Genomic DNA, 15,612 nt, shown 5'->3' on the forward strand with positions numbered 1-15,612 from the left:
GACACTTTCGTTATGTCCCTTCTAAAGCAACGTTTTACCTGTATGACTAGGAATTGGAAACTACGTGTACCCTGTAATCCCCTCCCAAACATTCACCTTGCTGTGGAAGAGACATTAAAAACACAGAAATTAAACAAGGGGAATTTGCTGTAGATAAATATAACATAGCTAGAGCTAGAAACAAGATGTTTATAAATTTTTGCAACTTATATGATATGCTGATTTACATGCATGGTGACGAAACTAAAAAAATACGATCTGTGTTGTGCAGCCTTGCCAACTGTGAGCTTCGTTCGGTGGTGATCATTGATAGGAGGTGAGCATTGTCATTTGCAAAACATAGAACCTATGTTATAGCTTCATGCAGAAATTTCATCTCCTGACTTTTCTTTCTGCAGTATGATCGGGTCAGATTCCTCAGCAACTAACTATCCTGGAAAAATACCCAGTGGACCTGATCTTCCCAGTGATATAGCATCAGAGAAGCATCCAGAGGAAAAGGGTGCCTAACTAACTATAGCCCATGGCAATGATCAAACTGGAATAAACTAGATACACATTGTGTCCGTTTGGCAGAATTGATTTTATCAACTTATTTTATTACTCAACTTTTGTTGTTATTTATAAATCCTATTGCACTTTTTATTACAAGTAGTATTCATTTGATATGATTAATCTTAAAAACCTTTTTATGTGAAAAAAAGCAATAAACTGCTCGAACCGTGGTTGGACCGTACGGTTCTGAGACGTGGCCGGTTTCAGCGGCTCACGCAGTTCTTTTTTTTTTTTTTTTACCGTATTTTGGCCGGAAAACACAAATAAGCCAGGAAATAATTTAAATATAAAAAAGAAAAAGAAAAATCGTAAGAGAAAAAAAGAATACAGAGAGCCACGTTAGTATGTTACCACCATCACTGTTACATTCCGGTAGTATATTTTTGCCAATCATCCCCACATCCCATTTTCCTCTTCTCCTTCTTCTCGGCAACACTTCGCCCAGAAGCAAGAATAACTCCTCAGATTTTTTTTCTTTGTTCCTTGTCTCTTGAGTGCACTAAAGTAATCACCTGTATTCATGTTTTTGTTAAGTGTGCTGCACTGTTTCGCTGACAACACCAGACCTCATGAAGCCAATGAAGTAATTAGAGTGATTTGCCTATTCAAATGTTTTTAAACTTTACTATCCGCCAATATTGTTACCAGCTTGTATCTTTTTTTTCGTTTTCTTTTTTTAATAATATATGTCCTTTTTAGAAATTTTATTTAAGGTGGATGCATGGTTGCCCTTCTAATTGTTATATTATAATAATTATTATTATACCATTATTATCACATGTTTAACTAATCAACATATATATATATATATATATATATATAAATAAATAGATACGTTTGGTATGGTAACTCAAACACATGTTTTCAATTTTTAAACAACATTACACGTATTTTCACACACTTTTTCACCTATACGTATTTTCACACATGTTTTCAAATATCAAAACACATATTTTTAAGTGCATGTACCAAACATTCCCATAGTTTCTCAAAAAAAAAAACATTTAAATAAATAAAGAAACACTACATTTTTGTTTGTAAATGTTACAATATGAAAAATACATTTGAAAAAAATAGATCTATATATTAAGTTGGACTATTTTAGTTAGTTTTTGTTATTTGTACTAATTTAATATATTTATTTATATTTTAAATAATTATTAAATTAATTATGATGTTATCACGGTTCGACTTCGATTCAACCTTGGTTCAACTTCAAAAACCTTGAACCTCTCCCTTTTACAGTTCATTAAACGGTTCGAGTCTGAAAACTATACGATTGAATTCAAATGCCTGGTTGCATTGCATTCAAACACCCTGAATAACTTATTAGATTTTTTAAGTCTTATTTACAGTTTTGTTTTTTAAAACCTTGTATCTTATTTACAGTTTTTTAAAACCTCGTTTTTTTTAAGGTATAACAGTGTTTTTATGAATTTTTATAAAGGAAAAATAAGTTCATGATGAAAATATGCTATCTCAGCAAGCAATGTCTAATTGCACCGGAGTAAGAAAAAAGAAAATCAGTAATCTGTGCTTAGCTTTGATACTTTGTGAACTTCGTTTGGTGCTCTTTTTTTATGAGAGATGGGCATGTAATTCAAATTGTCCTATTTGCAGTGGACAAAAATAAATAATCCAATAAAGATGGAATCAGGACAAAGAAATGATCAGAAGTCAAATGAATCAACGCTTTCCACTCCACTTTTTCCAATTGCTTTACAAATAAAACCCAAAAAAAAAATTTATAGGTACAAATAACACTCAAAATTGATCCCACACAGGTAAAATAATTAATGGAGGGAAAAAATCTAATTGATTTGTAGGACTGCAAAAACCAACACCATTTGATATTGAAACCGAGGCTTCACTTGATGAACAACTATGTTTTTGATCCCCTAACAACATAGAGCAAAAACCCCACTACGATAGAGAGAAGCAGGAAGAGAATAGCACCCACGATGTTGAGATTGTTAGCCCTGGTAGATTTTTTCCCACCTTCCTCTCTTGTGTCAATTCCTTTTTTTTCCAAGGGAGAGCAAGATGCTGAATTGAAGGGGATTGCCATATCCCAGAAGGGCTTGGTGACAAGCGATGGGGCTTCTTTTTCCGGTTCCAAGATTGTTGAGGAATCACTTGGAGCTTCCATGGACATCAACTCAACACAGTGATCTCTTAGAACCTAGGGGAGCATGTAAAGCCGGGGTCAGAATAACTAAGATAATGCAATTCTTTGGGGGCAGTGAGGAGTGACTCGAGTATAACATATATATTTAAAAAGGGCAGTCCATTTTGAAAGAACATATCAATTTTTGAGATCATCATATCATATATATCAACACTAAAATCTGTTATGCCAGATATGCATGATTAAGTGATGAACCCTATTATAGCATTTCGCACACATCAAGCTCGTTGTAAGGAAGTTCATTATGCAGGATTGTCCAGACCACGCACATGCAATATGCATATCCAATTACTCATTAAGTAATCTAAGCATTTTTTTTCTTTTCTTTTTCATTGCAAGAAACCACATAACTAAATATTTTACACATCAAGTCAGATTTACGAACCTCGAGAGTCTCAGATGGCTGTAGATAGTCACATATGTATGTTCCTGCCAACCACGGAACAAATACTCTTCGAGGAAATGACAGACTGCATTCTTTTCTGTTTGCAAATGTATAACAACAGATATCATCAGTGTTCAAATCATGTTCCAGTAAACATGGGGGAAAAAGTTATCAATGAAGAATGATGCATTAAACATAATGATTCAACTTTGAAACTTTGGTTTCACAAGAGATTGACTAACCCCCTAAAAGCAAACTGATGTTGAGCAAAGGAAGGATTTGCAATGAAAATCTAATGATGACAATGAAAAATGTATTGCTGAACATAATTAGACCCCTTAAATGGCTTAATCTAAATTAATTCCACCTCCAACACCAAGTTCATAAATCGTTGTAAACCTTAGCTGATAGCACACAAGTACAGGCATTCGCCACAGATGCTTTAAAATGCTATGTACCTATGCAAGTGTGACTACGCATTTATAATGGACAGAAAGATGGAACCATTATTGCAACTACATAGGTAGCTGAAAAGCCATATATCAGAAGGTAATACAATCAAACTAGACATAATGACCTTATGGAGCCATTTCCCTACTTGTAATCAAACATGATTTGCCACCTATCTACAATGGGCATGCAGTATGCATGACTGATTTTGGCACAAAATACCAAAACCTCACTTAAACATCTAAGGCACCAGAATCTAGGTCCAAGAGGCTACAAAAGAGTGACAAGTTCCAAACCTTGAGAAGAATTTCAGTAAATAATGATGACATATGAAAAGAAAAAACGCATGCCATATTAGAATCAAGGAAGTTCCTTGAAATCAATGGCATGTCACAAGGATCTCGTAAATTTAGTCTGTGTGCAGATTAGGTTTTCTTCCCTAAACTGGTAAGTTGCGTAGATAGGTCTTAAACCCATGAACTCACACCCACTCTTACAAGAAAAGGAGGTGTCATTTGTACTAGAGCTGATTGGCTTATTGAGCACTTAGCCATTCCAGTTTTAAGTGTGAAAAGATGATGAAATAACCATATTGACCCAGTATTTCACTCAAAAAGTATATAATACCTAGGTGTTGCAATATGATGACGTGAGACATGTGATTCATAACCGCATTAATATCAAATATGGACCATGGTGGATGCATGCTATTGATCAAAATGCCTCTCAAACATTGATCGAAATGATAGCAATACACAAATTGATATAAAATAATGAACATTAATTTTTTTAGCCATACTATCCTCAAACGAAACAAATACATAGGAATATACATCTAACACACCTTAATAATTGCAGGACGAGTTGGGAAACAGGTTTATCAGTCGATATCCCATCACTTGCTTCCTGACTAACATCTTCTGTCTGACTTATATCTCCATATGCCTCATCACAGATGATATCTAATCTACTTTGCAGACTACTGATGATATCCCTCTATACACAGAAAAGGAACCGAAGAATACACAGGACGATGAGCTACAACTATAGGTTGTTCATAAGAGTAAGACTAGCAAGGACTATTTTGCAGGAAAAATAAAAAAAGCAGAGAACAAACAACAATTTAAGCATTAACATTTCATGGACAATTCAAACGCAGCTGATAAAAAGCAATCCAAGTTATACTTAGAGAAACTTGTGCCAACCAAATGAGATGGAAAGATGAAGAATAAAGGAAGGGGGGGGAGTACAGAAGCTTTAATTATACTATATGTGATACTTATCCATTTCTTCTTAGTGATCAGTAACCTTTTGTCATTTTTAATAAATACAGCCAACATATGCAAGCAATCTACATCAAAAGTAGATCAATTGAATATCATAGTTAGATAACTGTAATCCAGTGCATCAAGGAAACAAAGACTAATTGCCTTAGAGAAAACCCTGTCTGAAATCTCAGGCACATACAAAAGTGACACTTGATCAGTGGCATACATCATTTATCATATTCATCTAGTTCTTAAGCACTTGGTCCCCCCCCCCCAAAAAAAAAAATTAGTTGCACTAGATTTCCACTTCTACGTCCATTTTGTTTAAAAATAATTTCAAGTACATACTTTTTGTGGGGGGGGGGGGGGGGGGGGGGTGAGTTCTCAAGCACATACTTCTGAATATAAAATTCAAAAGGATTACACTTCAATGCATCAGGCTAGTGCCTTGCCTCATGGGGGTAAAATGCCCAGCATAATGTTTTTCACCTTGAAAAAAAGTGACGCGGTCAAGCAACAGTAATAAAATGCTACAGTTTCTAAGATGTCAAGAAGTATCAGTCGACAGTCAATACAATAAATGCTCTTGTAATCTTGCTTCCAAAACCAGCAGGACCTCCATGAACTAATGATAAATCAAGCATTTCTAAAGAAATCTCAATGTCTACTGGCCCAAAAAAAAAAAAAAAAATTCATAACAATTTTCAAAGCTGTTGAGGTGACATATTGTTATTTATGTACACTAAAATCGGTGTTAGTGGTGGACTCATGTGAAAATGATGTTATACCAATTACAACTTACTATCTCAATGAGTAGTGAAAAAAGTCGTGAATTTTTTTATGTCTCCAGCATTACTCAAGAAATTTACATGACCCTTTAATACTAAAGCAAGAACAAATTTTCATTGTAAAACAAATAAGTAAGCCTGAACTGATTATTGAATACCTTTATATCGGCCACAGCTTGTGAAATTGATTCTTTTGAATTCAAGTATGCAAAAGAACAGACAGATCCCTTCAAAAGAAGAACACCAAGAACATCTTTTCGGCTGCATGCTTTACATCATATAAACAAATAGTTCAGTGTAAAGAGATATAATGAAAACGATGGAAAATCACAAAGAATAACCTACTTAACAGTTGAAAAGAAAAAAAAGGAAAAAGTACCAGCACACCTTCTGCATATGTATCTTTCATGAATGGTAGAAGCAATTCAACTTCATGCACACCATCTGATGTGCTTGGTTCGTCACTTACAACCTAGAAATGAAATTGGAACAGCCCCCACCCCCCACCAAAAAAAGACGTAAAAAATCTGATATTACAAGAATCCACTAACAAAGTGAGCTTAGAGAGCCATGATGTAATAATAATTATAAATAAATAAATAAAAACCCACTACAAGATTCAATAAATCTCACATTTTAAACTACTGGAAGAATGGTCGGCCATTATTTTAATTATATCAAGTCATGGCCTTCCAAGGATGATAATAAAACAAGTGGAAACTGCTACTAATCACGTGTATGCTTGTCAGTTTAAATTTATGTACTTTGTTTTGCTACTTATCAAAAAAAATTTATGTATTTTGTTTTACTTTCTACAAAATACGTGGTTTCTACAACATGACAATGAGCTTTGGCTCAAATGGCACCTCTCCTCCTTATAAGAGCAAGGTGGAGGGTGAAGTCATGGGTTCAAGACCCACCATGTGTATTTACCAATTGAAAAAACACTTAGTGTGAAGCCTTATCTTCATTGAATCTTCATTGCACAAGAAAAATTCTGCTGAGATTTGCATCTCAAGCAATCAATTATGAATCATGGAAGGAAAAATTGTTTAAATCTTCTAAGCAGCACCCTTGAGATTTAATAGAGAGGAAATAAAATCTTTCATCATTGTTAAGATACTAAACAATAATCATGTAACTGGATTCTCCCTTTGAGGCAGTTGAATTGACACTGGAATCAAGTGTAAGGCCATTAAGAATGTAAGATACAAATAGGTTTAGAAAACCACCAGAGCACTGCCCTATGCAACAAGGGGTGCATCCTGATGTCACATGGTAGCTGCACTGATGCAGCATAGCGCATGTCAAACTTGATCTTCTCTTGGAAAATGGAATTAATCCTGATTTAGTATCTTCTTGAGTCATCATATATTTGTATCATATGTTAATGCAAATTATATTCTAGTTTCTATTCTTTCCTTTTGAAGCAAAAAGGATTTGTTGCTACACTATATAAATTTGTTTACACCTGAGTTGACTTTACGCATGAACTATCAATAAATATATCAACTTACACGCAGTATTGAAAATTTTGATGAGAGAACTATTGCAGCTATATGAGAACATTGGTAATCCGTTGCACGAACAAACATCCACAGTAAGTGTGTATAAATGGCTGGATAGATAGATAGACAGATAATACAGAAAGTCAAAACATGGTATCTTGTAGTCTGTCTTACCAAATTACCATCAATAACTGCCCTTGCATCTTTTAGTTCTTTAGCATGATGAGAAATTCCCTGACGAAGAACATCACTCAATGTTTGAGTGTTTGATGCACTCTCTTGACATATGGGCAATCTGGGAAAAGACAACTTCACCCATGAGAGATTACTTAGTAAAACATTTAGGAGTAGCTACTTCCATGACTGACATCAAGAACTTTTAGAATAACTACCAAGTACCAAAAAATTTCAGTAGAAAATTTACAGCCAGAATATAATGTGTGATGGTATGATTGCCTGATATTCTACACCAAGAGGTTCATAGATACGCTTAATGGTCTATTTGGATTGAGGGAGAGGGAGCGAGAGTAGAGTAGAATTAGCCCAAAATTAGCCTATTTTCAACCAACTTGATTGGTCATTTCTTAGAGGTTGGTGGATGATAAAATGATCAAGATGGATTATTATTACACCTTAGTTAGATAATGTCAAATTTTTTTGGGACATTTATCAGTTCATGCTTGATTTACAATATCGATGACTTTTGTTTCCTTATCATTCTCTTTATAAAGATGAAATTACGTCTCAAATTATGGATATACTAGCATCTTTACACTAGTTCGTGTTGAGGAAATTGATCTCCATCAAATACCACCTCCAAAAAAATAAATTTTTAGAGAGAAAGGCGCGAGATTTTTTACTTAACATAATGTAACAAATTAAATATATATATATATGAATTTACAATATATATATATATGAATTTACAAATAGAAATCATCAATTTAATTGTCACAAGAAATGAAAGAAAATATTAAAAATTAAATAAGAAAATTTATCAATCAATAATTAAGAAAATGATTGATAACTGATGCAAATGTTACCTAAGGTTAAAATTGTAGTTGCACTTGAAGGTCTGAAGGGAAGTTAAGACCCTTCCCATCTTGAAATCACATGGTCGCAGGCTACTTGATGTAATATTTGAAGTCCATGTGCAATTTCGACATGTCCACCTACACAAACAAACTCTGTTGTCAGCATGATAATCACTTAATAAATTCACTAAGATGTTATAATTGGGAAGAGAGAAGATATATTAACTATTAAGTTAGATAAGTCATATACCTCATTGGACTGTAACAAATGTGAATGAGCAGTCTTTCCTCCCGATCATTCTCCAGCAGGGGTGCTGCTTCTGCAACTCCCTTTACAGTCTGCAAGAGCTATTTCATTATTTGAAATTAACACAAAAACATTGCTCTGGACTGAACTTCATGGTGAATGTAAAAGTTTTATTAAACACTTCAAAATATTTAGTATCTTCTATTTGAATGCCAAGAAAGACTAAGGAATACACGGGGTGAAAGAAAAAACAGGACCCTTATGTATTGTGTCGTTTTAGCTTTCAGAAAATTACATAAATTAAATCAAAATTTTGTATTAGACATAAATTAGCAGCAGTTTCAAATTTTTCAGGAACCAAATTAGTAAAATAAGATTCCCACATAACAAAATGAAAAATCCTACATTAGGATATCCCAATTTCTTATCTCTTCTTACTCTTTTATCAGCAGTAATCAATCCCCGACATTTAGTCAGCATCTTGTTTATATTATATCTCAATTCTCAGCTGAAATCCTGGTTAAATCCACTCGCACGTGGGGTTTTACACATTGTAACTCTATTATTCCAAAACCCACTTTGTTTTTCGGCTTGATTTGTTGTAATTTTTAATGATTCTAATTTCTATGTGTTTATCATCGTGAACATGAAGTAACCTTCTCTTTCAACATAAACTAAATAAAAAACGCACACACATCAAAATTGAATAAGGAAAAACAAAAGAATTTACCTGACAAAGCGTTATGGTTGAATTTTTGAAAACAGTATCGCTAACCCATATATAGATACCAATAACTTTCATGCCCCCAACTAACATTCTAGCCACCTGAGAATCCATAACCAAAGCTCAAAAAGTTAGTATTAAATTTAACGAAATCGTATTATACAACAATAATTTGAAGTGGAAAAAAAAAAAACCTGACGAGCGTGTTCGGCGACCCAGTCGTTATCGATGAACAAAGAGGAAGAAGAAGAAGAAGAAGAATCTGCTGAGGCCTGAGATTTGGATTTGGGTCCCTTTTTCTTGTCGTCTTTAGCGGTAGTCTCGACGAGCGAACACGCGGGCTCTCTGGCATCGTTTGGTGGAGTTGGGATCAAATCGAAGACGAAACCTCGGTCTAGTGGCGAGCTCAGCTTGCCTATTACCAGACCCACCTGCAACAAAACCCTAAATTCAGAATTTCAACCATTTCATACATACATACATGCACACATTGATTCATTGTAGAGAGAGAGAGAGAGAGAGAAAGTGCCTGAACGGGGAGTCGTGATTGGGTGAGACGATCCTCGATCAATTTGAGTTGGGTTTCTTCTCCAACCACCGCTTTCACCATTTTCGAATTTCTCTTGTGGGCTCTCTGTACTAGTGTCTACGACTCTACTACTATAAAGAGCTCTTGAAGAAGCCGTTGAAGCATTAAGCTCATTTTTACGGTTATGGCTTTTTTCTTTTCTTTTCCTTTTTTTCTTTTTTTTTTTTAAAAATTTTTGGCCCCTTATTTTTAATTAAATTACACTTTTAGCCCAGTTTTTAGGGTGGATTTGTATAAGCGGTTGCAAAATGGTGTTTTGAATTTAAAATGGACTTTTGTTAAAAAACAATTACGAGGGGTTGCCACTGCGAAATGAAGTTTCCACTGCGAAACGAAGTTTTGAGCTTTAAAAACACGTTTTTAAGCTTAAAAACACCTGAATGAACAGATCTTTAGAGTTGATTTGGTTAGAGTGAAAACTGAAAGGTTAGAAAAGGGATTACAATCCATTTGAGATTTTTAGTTTTGGATTGTTTGCACTCTTAGTTTGAGATTTTTCATTACAATTCTGCATGTTTGATTCCATTTCAAAATGGTTATATTTTATCTATTTTTCTCATTTTAAGTGTCAATAAAACGTTGTCATTTTTTCTCTTTTCTTTTTTCCTTCTTTCTCTATTAAATAGCTAGATTAGTCAAGGAAATGAATGGAATGATCATTTTAAAAATGTAATCAAACTTAATTGACTAAAATGAAAAATCTAAAACTTTAATGGACTGAGTTTGTGGTGAGGTTCCAACTTTGAATTATGCTAAATAACTCTCAGTCATTCCTTTCCTTCTTGAATTAATATTATTTAGCAGTTATATGAGAGAGAACTTCCTAAGTCCCTAGCATTCACGGATCAAGGCATACTTTGCATCTGGAGAAATTATTATAGAAACATGAGAAATGTATAGCTTTGAAATATAGAATTGAAGCCAGTCCCTACAGTAAAGCATATGGATTACGTCCTGAAGCATAGCAAGTGAGCTCAATTTGTGAAACTAAGATTGAAAAGTTAATATACATGCTGCATTTTGAGGAATTGAGAAAAAAGCAATGTCAGAAATCAGAATTCTACTCCAATCTCCAATTGCTCTTAGGATTACACTTCTCTTACCCTTCTTGTCAACAACCAAATGGATGTACACAGAAAACTAAACCGAAGAAAGCTGAAAGTAATTAGGTCCATTTCACTATGAATGTTACATTGATAAGTACAAGCATGTCCTCATCACAAGCCGTGCGAAGCTTCAGCCAATTAGGTGGTGAGTCAGGTGAACCAGTACACACACACACAAAAAAACCTCTCCCAAGTCCATGTTACAATCCAATGGATATAGAATGCTCCAACCTTTCCAACATAATAAGATGATTTCCCAAGGGTAATATCTTTACTCCATCATCATTCACAATGCTAAAATGCTTGCATGGGTCAATTCCAATGTTTACTTGAATAGCATTCAAAGATTCTGTATGTACACGGGTAAATTCAATCAAAGTTTTCAGCGGGGCTCCTCTAATTGAAGTGGATGCTCGGCCAAATAACATTATCACATGGCTCGCATCCATATCACCATGGTTGAACACTGAAATCTGCACTTCAAATTTCAAGAGATTGCAAGACGCTATCTCATTGACATGAATATAATCAATCCCATCTAATGTCTTGTGAGTAGTTAATTTACTTGGACCAGACTTGCTAGCAGTATTCGATAACGTTATATTGTCTGGCACTGATATAAATTTATATGTAATATTGGAATATGTCAACCCATATCCAAATTCATATACCACCTCTCCAGTATAGAACCTATAAGTTCGTCCTGGATAGCCTCGTGAAGGATCAGGCCGCAAGCTCATGTCATTCATGGGCACACTGCTAAATGATTCAGGATACCAAGTGATTGGCAAACGTCCACCTGTTTCTCTCAAACATTGTCCAATAAATTTCCTTATGACAAAAAGTAAGTGAATGTTCAACATTAAGACTTGATTCAAGATACAAACCTGGATTAAAATCTCCAAAGATAATTTCTGCAGCTGCTTGCCCACCAGCCTCACCCGGGTATCCTAACCAGAGAATGCTTCCAATTTGTGGGTTTACTTTGGCAAAGGATACATCAATTGGTCCACCACCAAGTAGGATCAAAATAATAGGCCTTTCACTTGCAGAAGACACTGCAGAGATAAGATCCATCTGTTTACCAGGCAAGAGAAGGCTTGTCCTGTCACGTCCTTCATCTTCTTGGGAAAGATCAAGCCCAGCAACCACAACTACTGCATCAGCTTCCCTGGAAATTTGAACAGCTTCTGCAAACCCATCACTGGAATTACATCGTGTGTCACCACAACCACTAGCATAGGTTGTTTTGATGTAAGGTTGTAGTCCCTCAAAAAGGCTAATTGGATTGCATGGTACACCTACACATCAAGGAACCCTTGAAAACTACTTTAAACTTACAAGCCATAAAAAGTAACAAACAAGCAATCCTTCCTGAGAGAAACCTGTGTAGTCACCACCCAGTTGACTGGAATCATTTGCTGAAGGCCCAATAATGGCCAGGGAGGTGATAGTCGTTTGCTTTAATGGCAGCAAATTCTTATCATTCTTTAAAAGAACAATTCCCTGCCTTGCAGCATCTATTGCCAATTTCTTGTGTTCCAGAGTACATACATCTTCCCTTCCCAATTTTCCAAAGTGTCCCCTACTAGGGTCTCCATTGAAAAGGCCAAGAAGAAGTTGGACTGAAAACAAATTTGAAAGAGCTCGGTTTATGTCCTCCTCCTGAATCTGCCCTTGCTCAAGTGCCAACTGGGTATACCGGAATAAATATGTGCCACAATTTATGTCCATTCCTGGTTCAGTTAAGTTTTTCTCATAAACTTTACAAGGTGTAACACTTATTGAAGCGTATTAGAGGTTGTTGGTTCAAAGATTGAAGTATTGCAAGAACAAAAAATGCACTGATTTCAGAGGCTAAAATTCCATGGCTAAGTTTTTGTGATGGAGGCTCACATGAGGCAATTGTCTCTATCAATAAGGCTAAAACCTCATCGAGTATCTCTTACATTAACCAACCTACTGATCTTCAAATTCTTTGCAACTATATGGTCAAGTCTATTATCTTATTTTATGCTAATTTATTTTTCCACCCCCTTAAAAAGAATGATATCTCAAGGTCTCAGTTCTTTTAAATCATATAACTAAATTTAACATCTTCGAGTGCAAAATAGTTTAAATTTTATCTACAAACCTTATGCATGCATGTAAAATATTTAAAATGTTCTCAACCATTCATTTGAATCAACATAATACTTAAAAATGAAGATATTTGGAGTTGCAAGTCATGTTTATGCCTGTTAAATTTGAGCAATGACACAGCATCATGGATAAGCATCAAACCCCAAATGCATGCACATTGCACATTCTTTTTTCCTATAAACTAAGTACTCAACTCAGGCAACAACAACCTTACCTGCTTTAATAACATCAGCAACTGCATCTTCAGGAGCCTTTGCATATTTATGATCTTCATAAATTACAGCTACTGCATCACAGTCTGACGTGATGTATCTGCATTTTCCTTCAAAAAGTTTGTTACAAACAAGTAAACAGCACTTATATTATCAATTCATCCAGATGGAAACTTTTTTTTTTTTTTTTTGGATGAGTAAGAAAGATGTATATTCAAAAAACTACTTTATGCAAAAGAACAAAGCATATCGAAGATCCAGATGGAAACTTTCAATCCAAGCTTGCCACATTAGTACATACCCTTTGAAGCCCCAATCCCTTCGAGCTCTCTGCAGGAGATCAGGATCTGCACATGAAGGCACTCCATTGACTCGATTATACGAGCACATCAAACAAGTAGCTCTGCCTTCCTCAATGCAGCTCTGAAATGGAGGCTGGTAAGTATCCTCCATATCCTGCTTGGAGACCTGGTAAAACAGCAAAAGCCACCACAGAATAAAGAAAAGGAAACCAAATTGTGCTCATCATTTCATCAACACAATGTTCCTTTCAGAGTACTTAATCACTTAAATTTCTGTTAAAACCAAATTCAACATCAAGAAAAATTGCAGCCATGCCGTCATAGTAGGGCTGTATGTCATCTATTTAAACCAACTAATCACTATATATCCTGATTAGTGATTATTCTTCCCCAGGAAGGACACCAAAATATGACAATAGAAAATGTAAAACGAGCTTATTTTCACCTCAAAAGAAAGTTTACGGTTTTTTAAGTATCACATTTTTCAAGGTACGGTTGTATTACACAATAAACAAAATAACCTAATTAAGATAAGCTCATCCAAACTCACACTAAACAAGAGTTCAATTGTCAAATACACAGAACTCACAAGTCACAATTTTGTGCTACAAGCCCAAACTGTCTTTGGGTTTTCGAAGAAAGTGTACTGCTTTTTGAAGTATTACATTTTTCAAGCCACAATTGTACTTTTACACAATAAACAAAATAACCTAATTAAGATAAGCTCATCTAAATTCACACTAAACAAAACTTCAATTGTTACATACAAAGAACTCACTAGTCACAATTTTGTCCTGCAAGCCCAAACTGACTTGGGTTTTTGAGTTTTTCCAACAACAATCCCAATGAAATACAAAAATAAAAAACATAAGAGTGAGACACTTCCTTACCATTGCATTGAAGCTAAAACTACGGAAATCCCCCCAATTCTCCAAATCATAAGCAGTATAATGCTTGCAACAAGCAGAAACCATGAAGCCACCATCCCCACCAACCAAATCCTCACCCTGCAACCCCTTCACATACTCAACAGCATAAGCACTCGCCACCATAGGATCCTCACCCGAGGTCTCTTGCCCTCTTCCCCATCTGGGGTCCCTGAATATATTTATATTGGGTGCCCAAAAAGTCAACCCAGATTGACCCTCATTGTACATGGCCCTGCCTTCGAACCCAATAGCCCGCCCAACGGAAAACCACAAACTTTTATTAAAAGAAGCTGTGGTGAGCAAAACCTGAGGGAATGAAGTTGCAGCTCTTATTGGGCCACTGAAAGACACACCAGGGCCATTTGAAGCTATGCCATGGAGGGACTCAGACCACCACTCATAAGAAGATAAGCCGAGTCTGGGTATGGAAGAGGCGTTATTGGCTAGGAGTTGGATCTTTTCATGTAGGGTCAAGAGGGAGATGAGGGATTGAGCTCTGGTTTTGATGGGGAGGGAAGTGTTGCAGAAAGGGTAAGAGTGGTGTGGTGGGGCACAGGAGAAGCTTTGGTTTGATTTGAAGGGGTGTGATGATGGGGCTGTGGAGGTGATTGGGAAGTGAGACTTTCGGTTGAAGATGGTGAGGAGTTTGAGGAAGATCAGAGTGATAATGATTGCATTCCAATTCCAAGGCCATTTTTGGAACATTATGCAACTTCTGAAACTTGATTAGATTGAGCTTGGAACTGAGTTTTCGAGCTGGGTTTACTTTTAACGAAGATTCTGGTTGTACTGATTTTCTTTGACTTTGTGCGAGATTGGATTCTTGCTGATACGAAGTTTGGAGTTTGATCTCTGAACCGAGGACAGTGCAGGCTGCTACCTTGGGAATAGAAATCTTTTTTTTTTTTGGGGGGGGGGGGGGGGGGTGGGTGTGTGTGAGTGGATTAACAAGAAAGTTCAAGATATTTCAAAATTTATTAATTTAGTCTTTAAATACATCTTAGTCCTAAAAAGTAAAAAATAAAGGCTAACGAATACTTTTAAGATATTGGTTAATAATTCATTTAAATAAATTTTTTATGGGAAAAGAAAAAAAAAATATTTTGACAATTTTTTTCATTTTTCATAAAAGTTGTGTCAAAATTTTCCTAAAATAAATTGTTAACCAATGCCTTAAGGTCACTC

At 35.4% G+C, this 15,612-nt stretch overlaps 3 protein-coding genes across 5 annotated transcripts in view; 1 reads left to right on the forward strand and 2 right to left on the reverse strand.

Annotated features, from left to right (window-relative positions):
* Positions 1-651, forward strand: part of LOC126709516 (phosphoglycerate mutase-like protein 1) — a 79,477-nt gene extending 78,826 nt beyond the window's left edge. For both annotated transcript variants that reach the window (XM_050409788.1, XM_050409790.1), the window contains exons 9-10: positions 272-316; positions 399-651. In XM_050409788.1, coding sequence (XP_050265745.1) covers positions 272-316; positions 399-510 — 157 coding nt within the window. In that variant the 3' untranslated portion in view covers positions 511-651. The remainder of the gene's footprint in view (positions 1-271; positions 317-398) is intronic.
* Positions 652-2,222: 1,571 nt separating this feature from the next.
* Positions 2,223-9,839, reverse strand: LOC126709515 (uncharacterized). Of its 2 annotated transcripts, none has more exons than XM_050409787.1 (11): positions 9,677-9,839; positions 9,342-9,578; positions 9,154-9,249; positions 8,427-8,515; positions 8,186-8,314; positions 7,317-7,437; positions 6,022-6,106; positions 5,793-5,902; positions 4,423-4,574; positions 3,129-3,225; positions 2,223-2,737 (listed from the first exon to the last, which is right to left on the reverse strand). In XM_050409787.1, the coding sequence occupies exons 1-11, from the start codon at positions 9,755-9,757 to the stop codon at positions 2,438-2,440; spliced, it is 1,497 nt and encodes a 498-aa protein (XP_050265744.1). In that variant the 5' UTR covers positions 9,758-9,839; the 3' UTR covers positions 2,223-2,437. The 2 variants fall into 2 exon arrangements, with proteins under 2 accessions (XP_050265744.1, XP_050265743.1); XM_050409786.1 differs by having other exon boundaries at positions 8,427-8,524.
* An 890-nt stretch (positions 9,840-10,729) lies between these two features.
* On the reverse strand, positions 10,730-15,339 carry LOC126709646 (probable beta-D-xylosidase 6). Its single transcript, XM_050409954.1, has 6 exons — positions 14,389-15,339; positions 13,498-13,664; positions 13,199-13,296; positions 12,228-12,578; positions 11,730-12,143; positions 10,730-11,641 (listed from the first exon to the last, which is right to left on the reverse strand). Exons 1-6 carry the CDS (start codon positions 15,130-15,132, stop codon positions 11,043-11,045), a joined length of 2,373 nt encoding a protein of 790 aa, XP_050265911.1. The 5' UTR covers positions 15,133-15,339; the 3' UTR covers positions 10,730-11,042.
* Positions 15,340-15,612: the final 273 nt, after the last annotated feature.

The sequence above is a fragment of the Quercus robur genome, chromosome 12, assembly GCF_932294415.1.
Source record: "Quercus robur chromosome 12, dhQueRobu3.1, whole genome shotgun sequence".
In the NCBI taxonomy this organism is placed as follows: Eukaryota; Viridiplantae; Streptophyta; class Magnoliopsida; order Fagales; family Fagaceae; genus Quercus; species Quercus robur.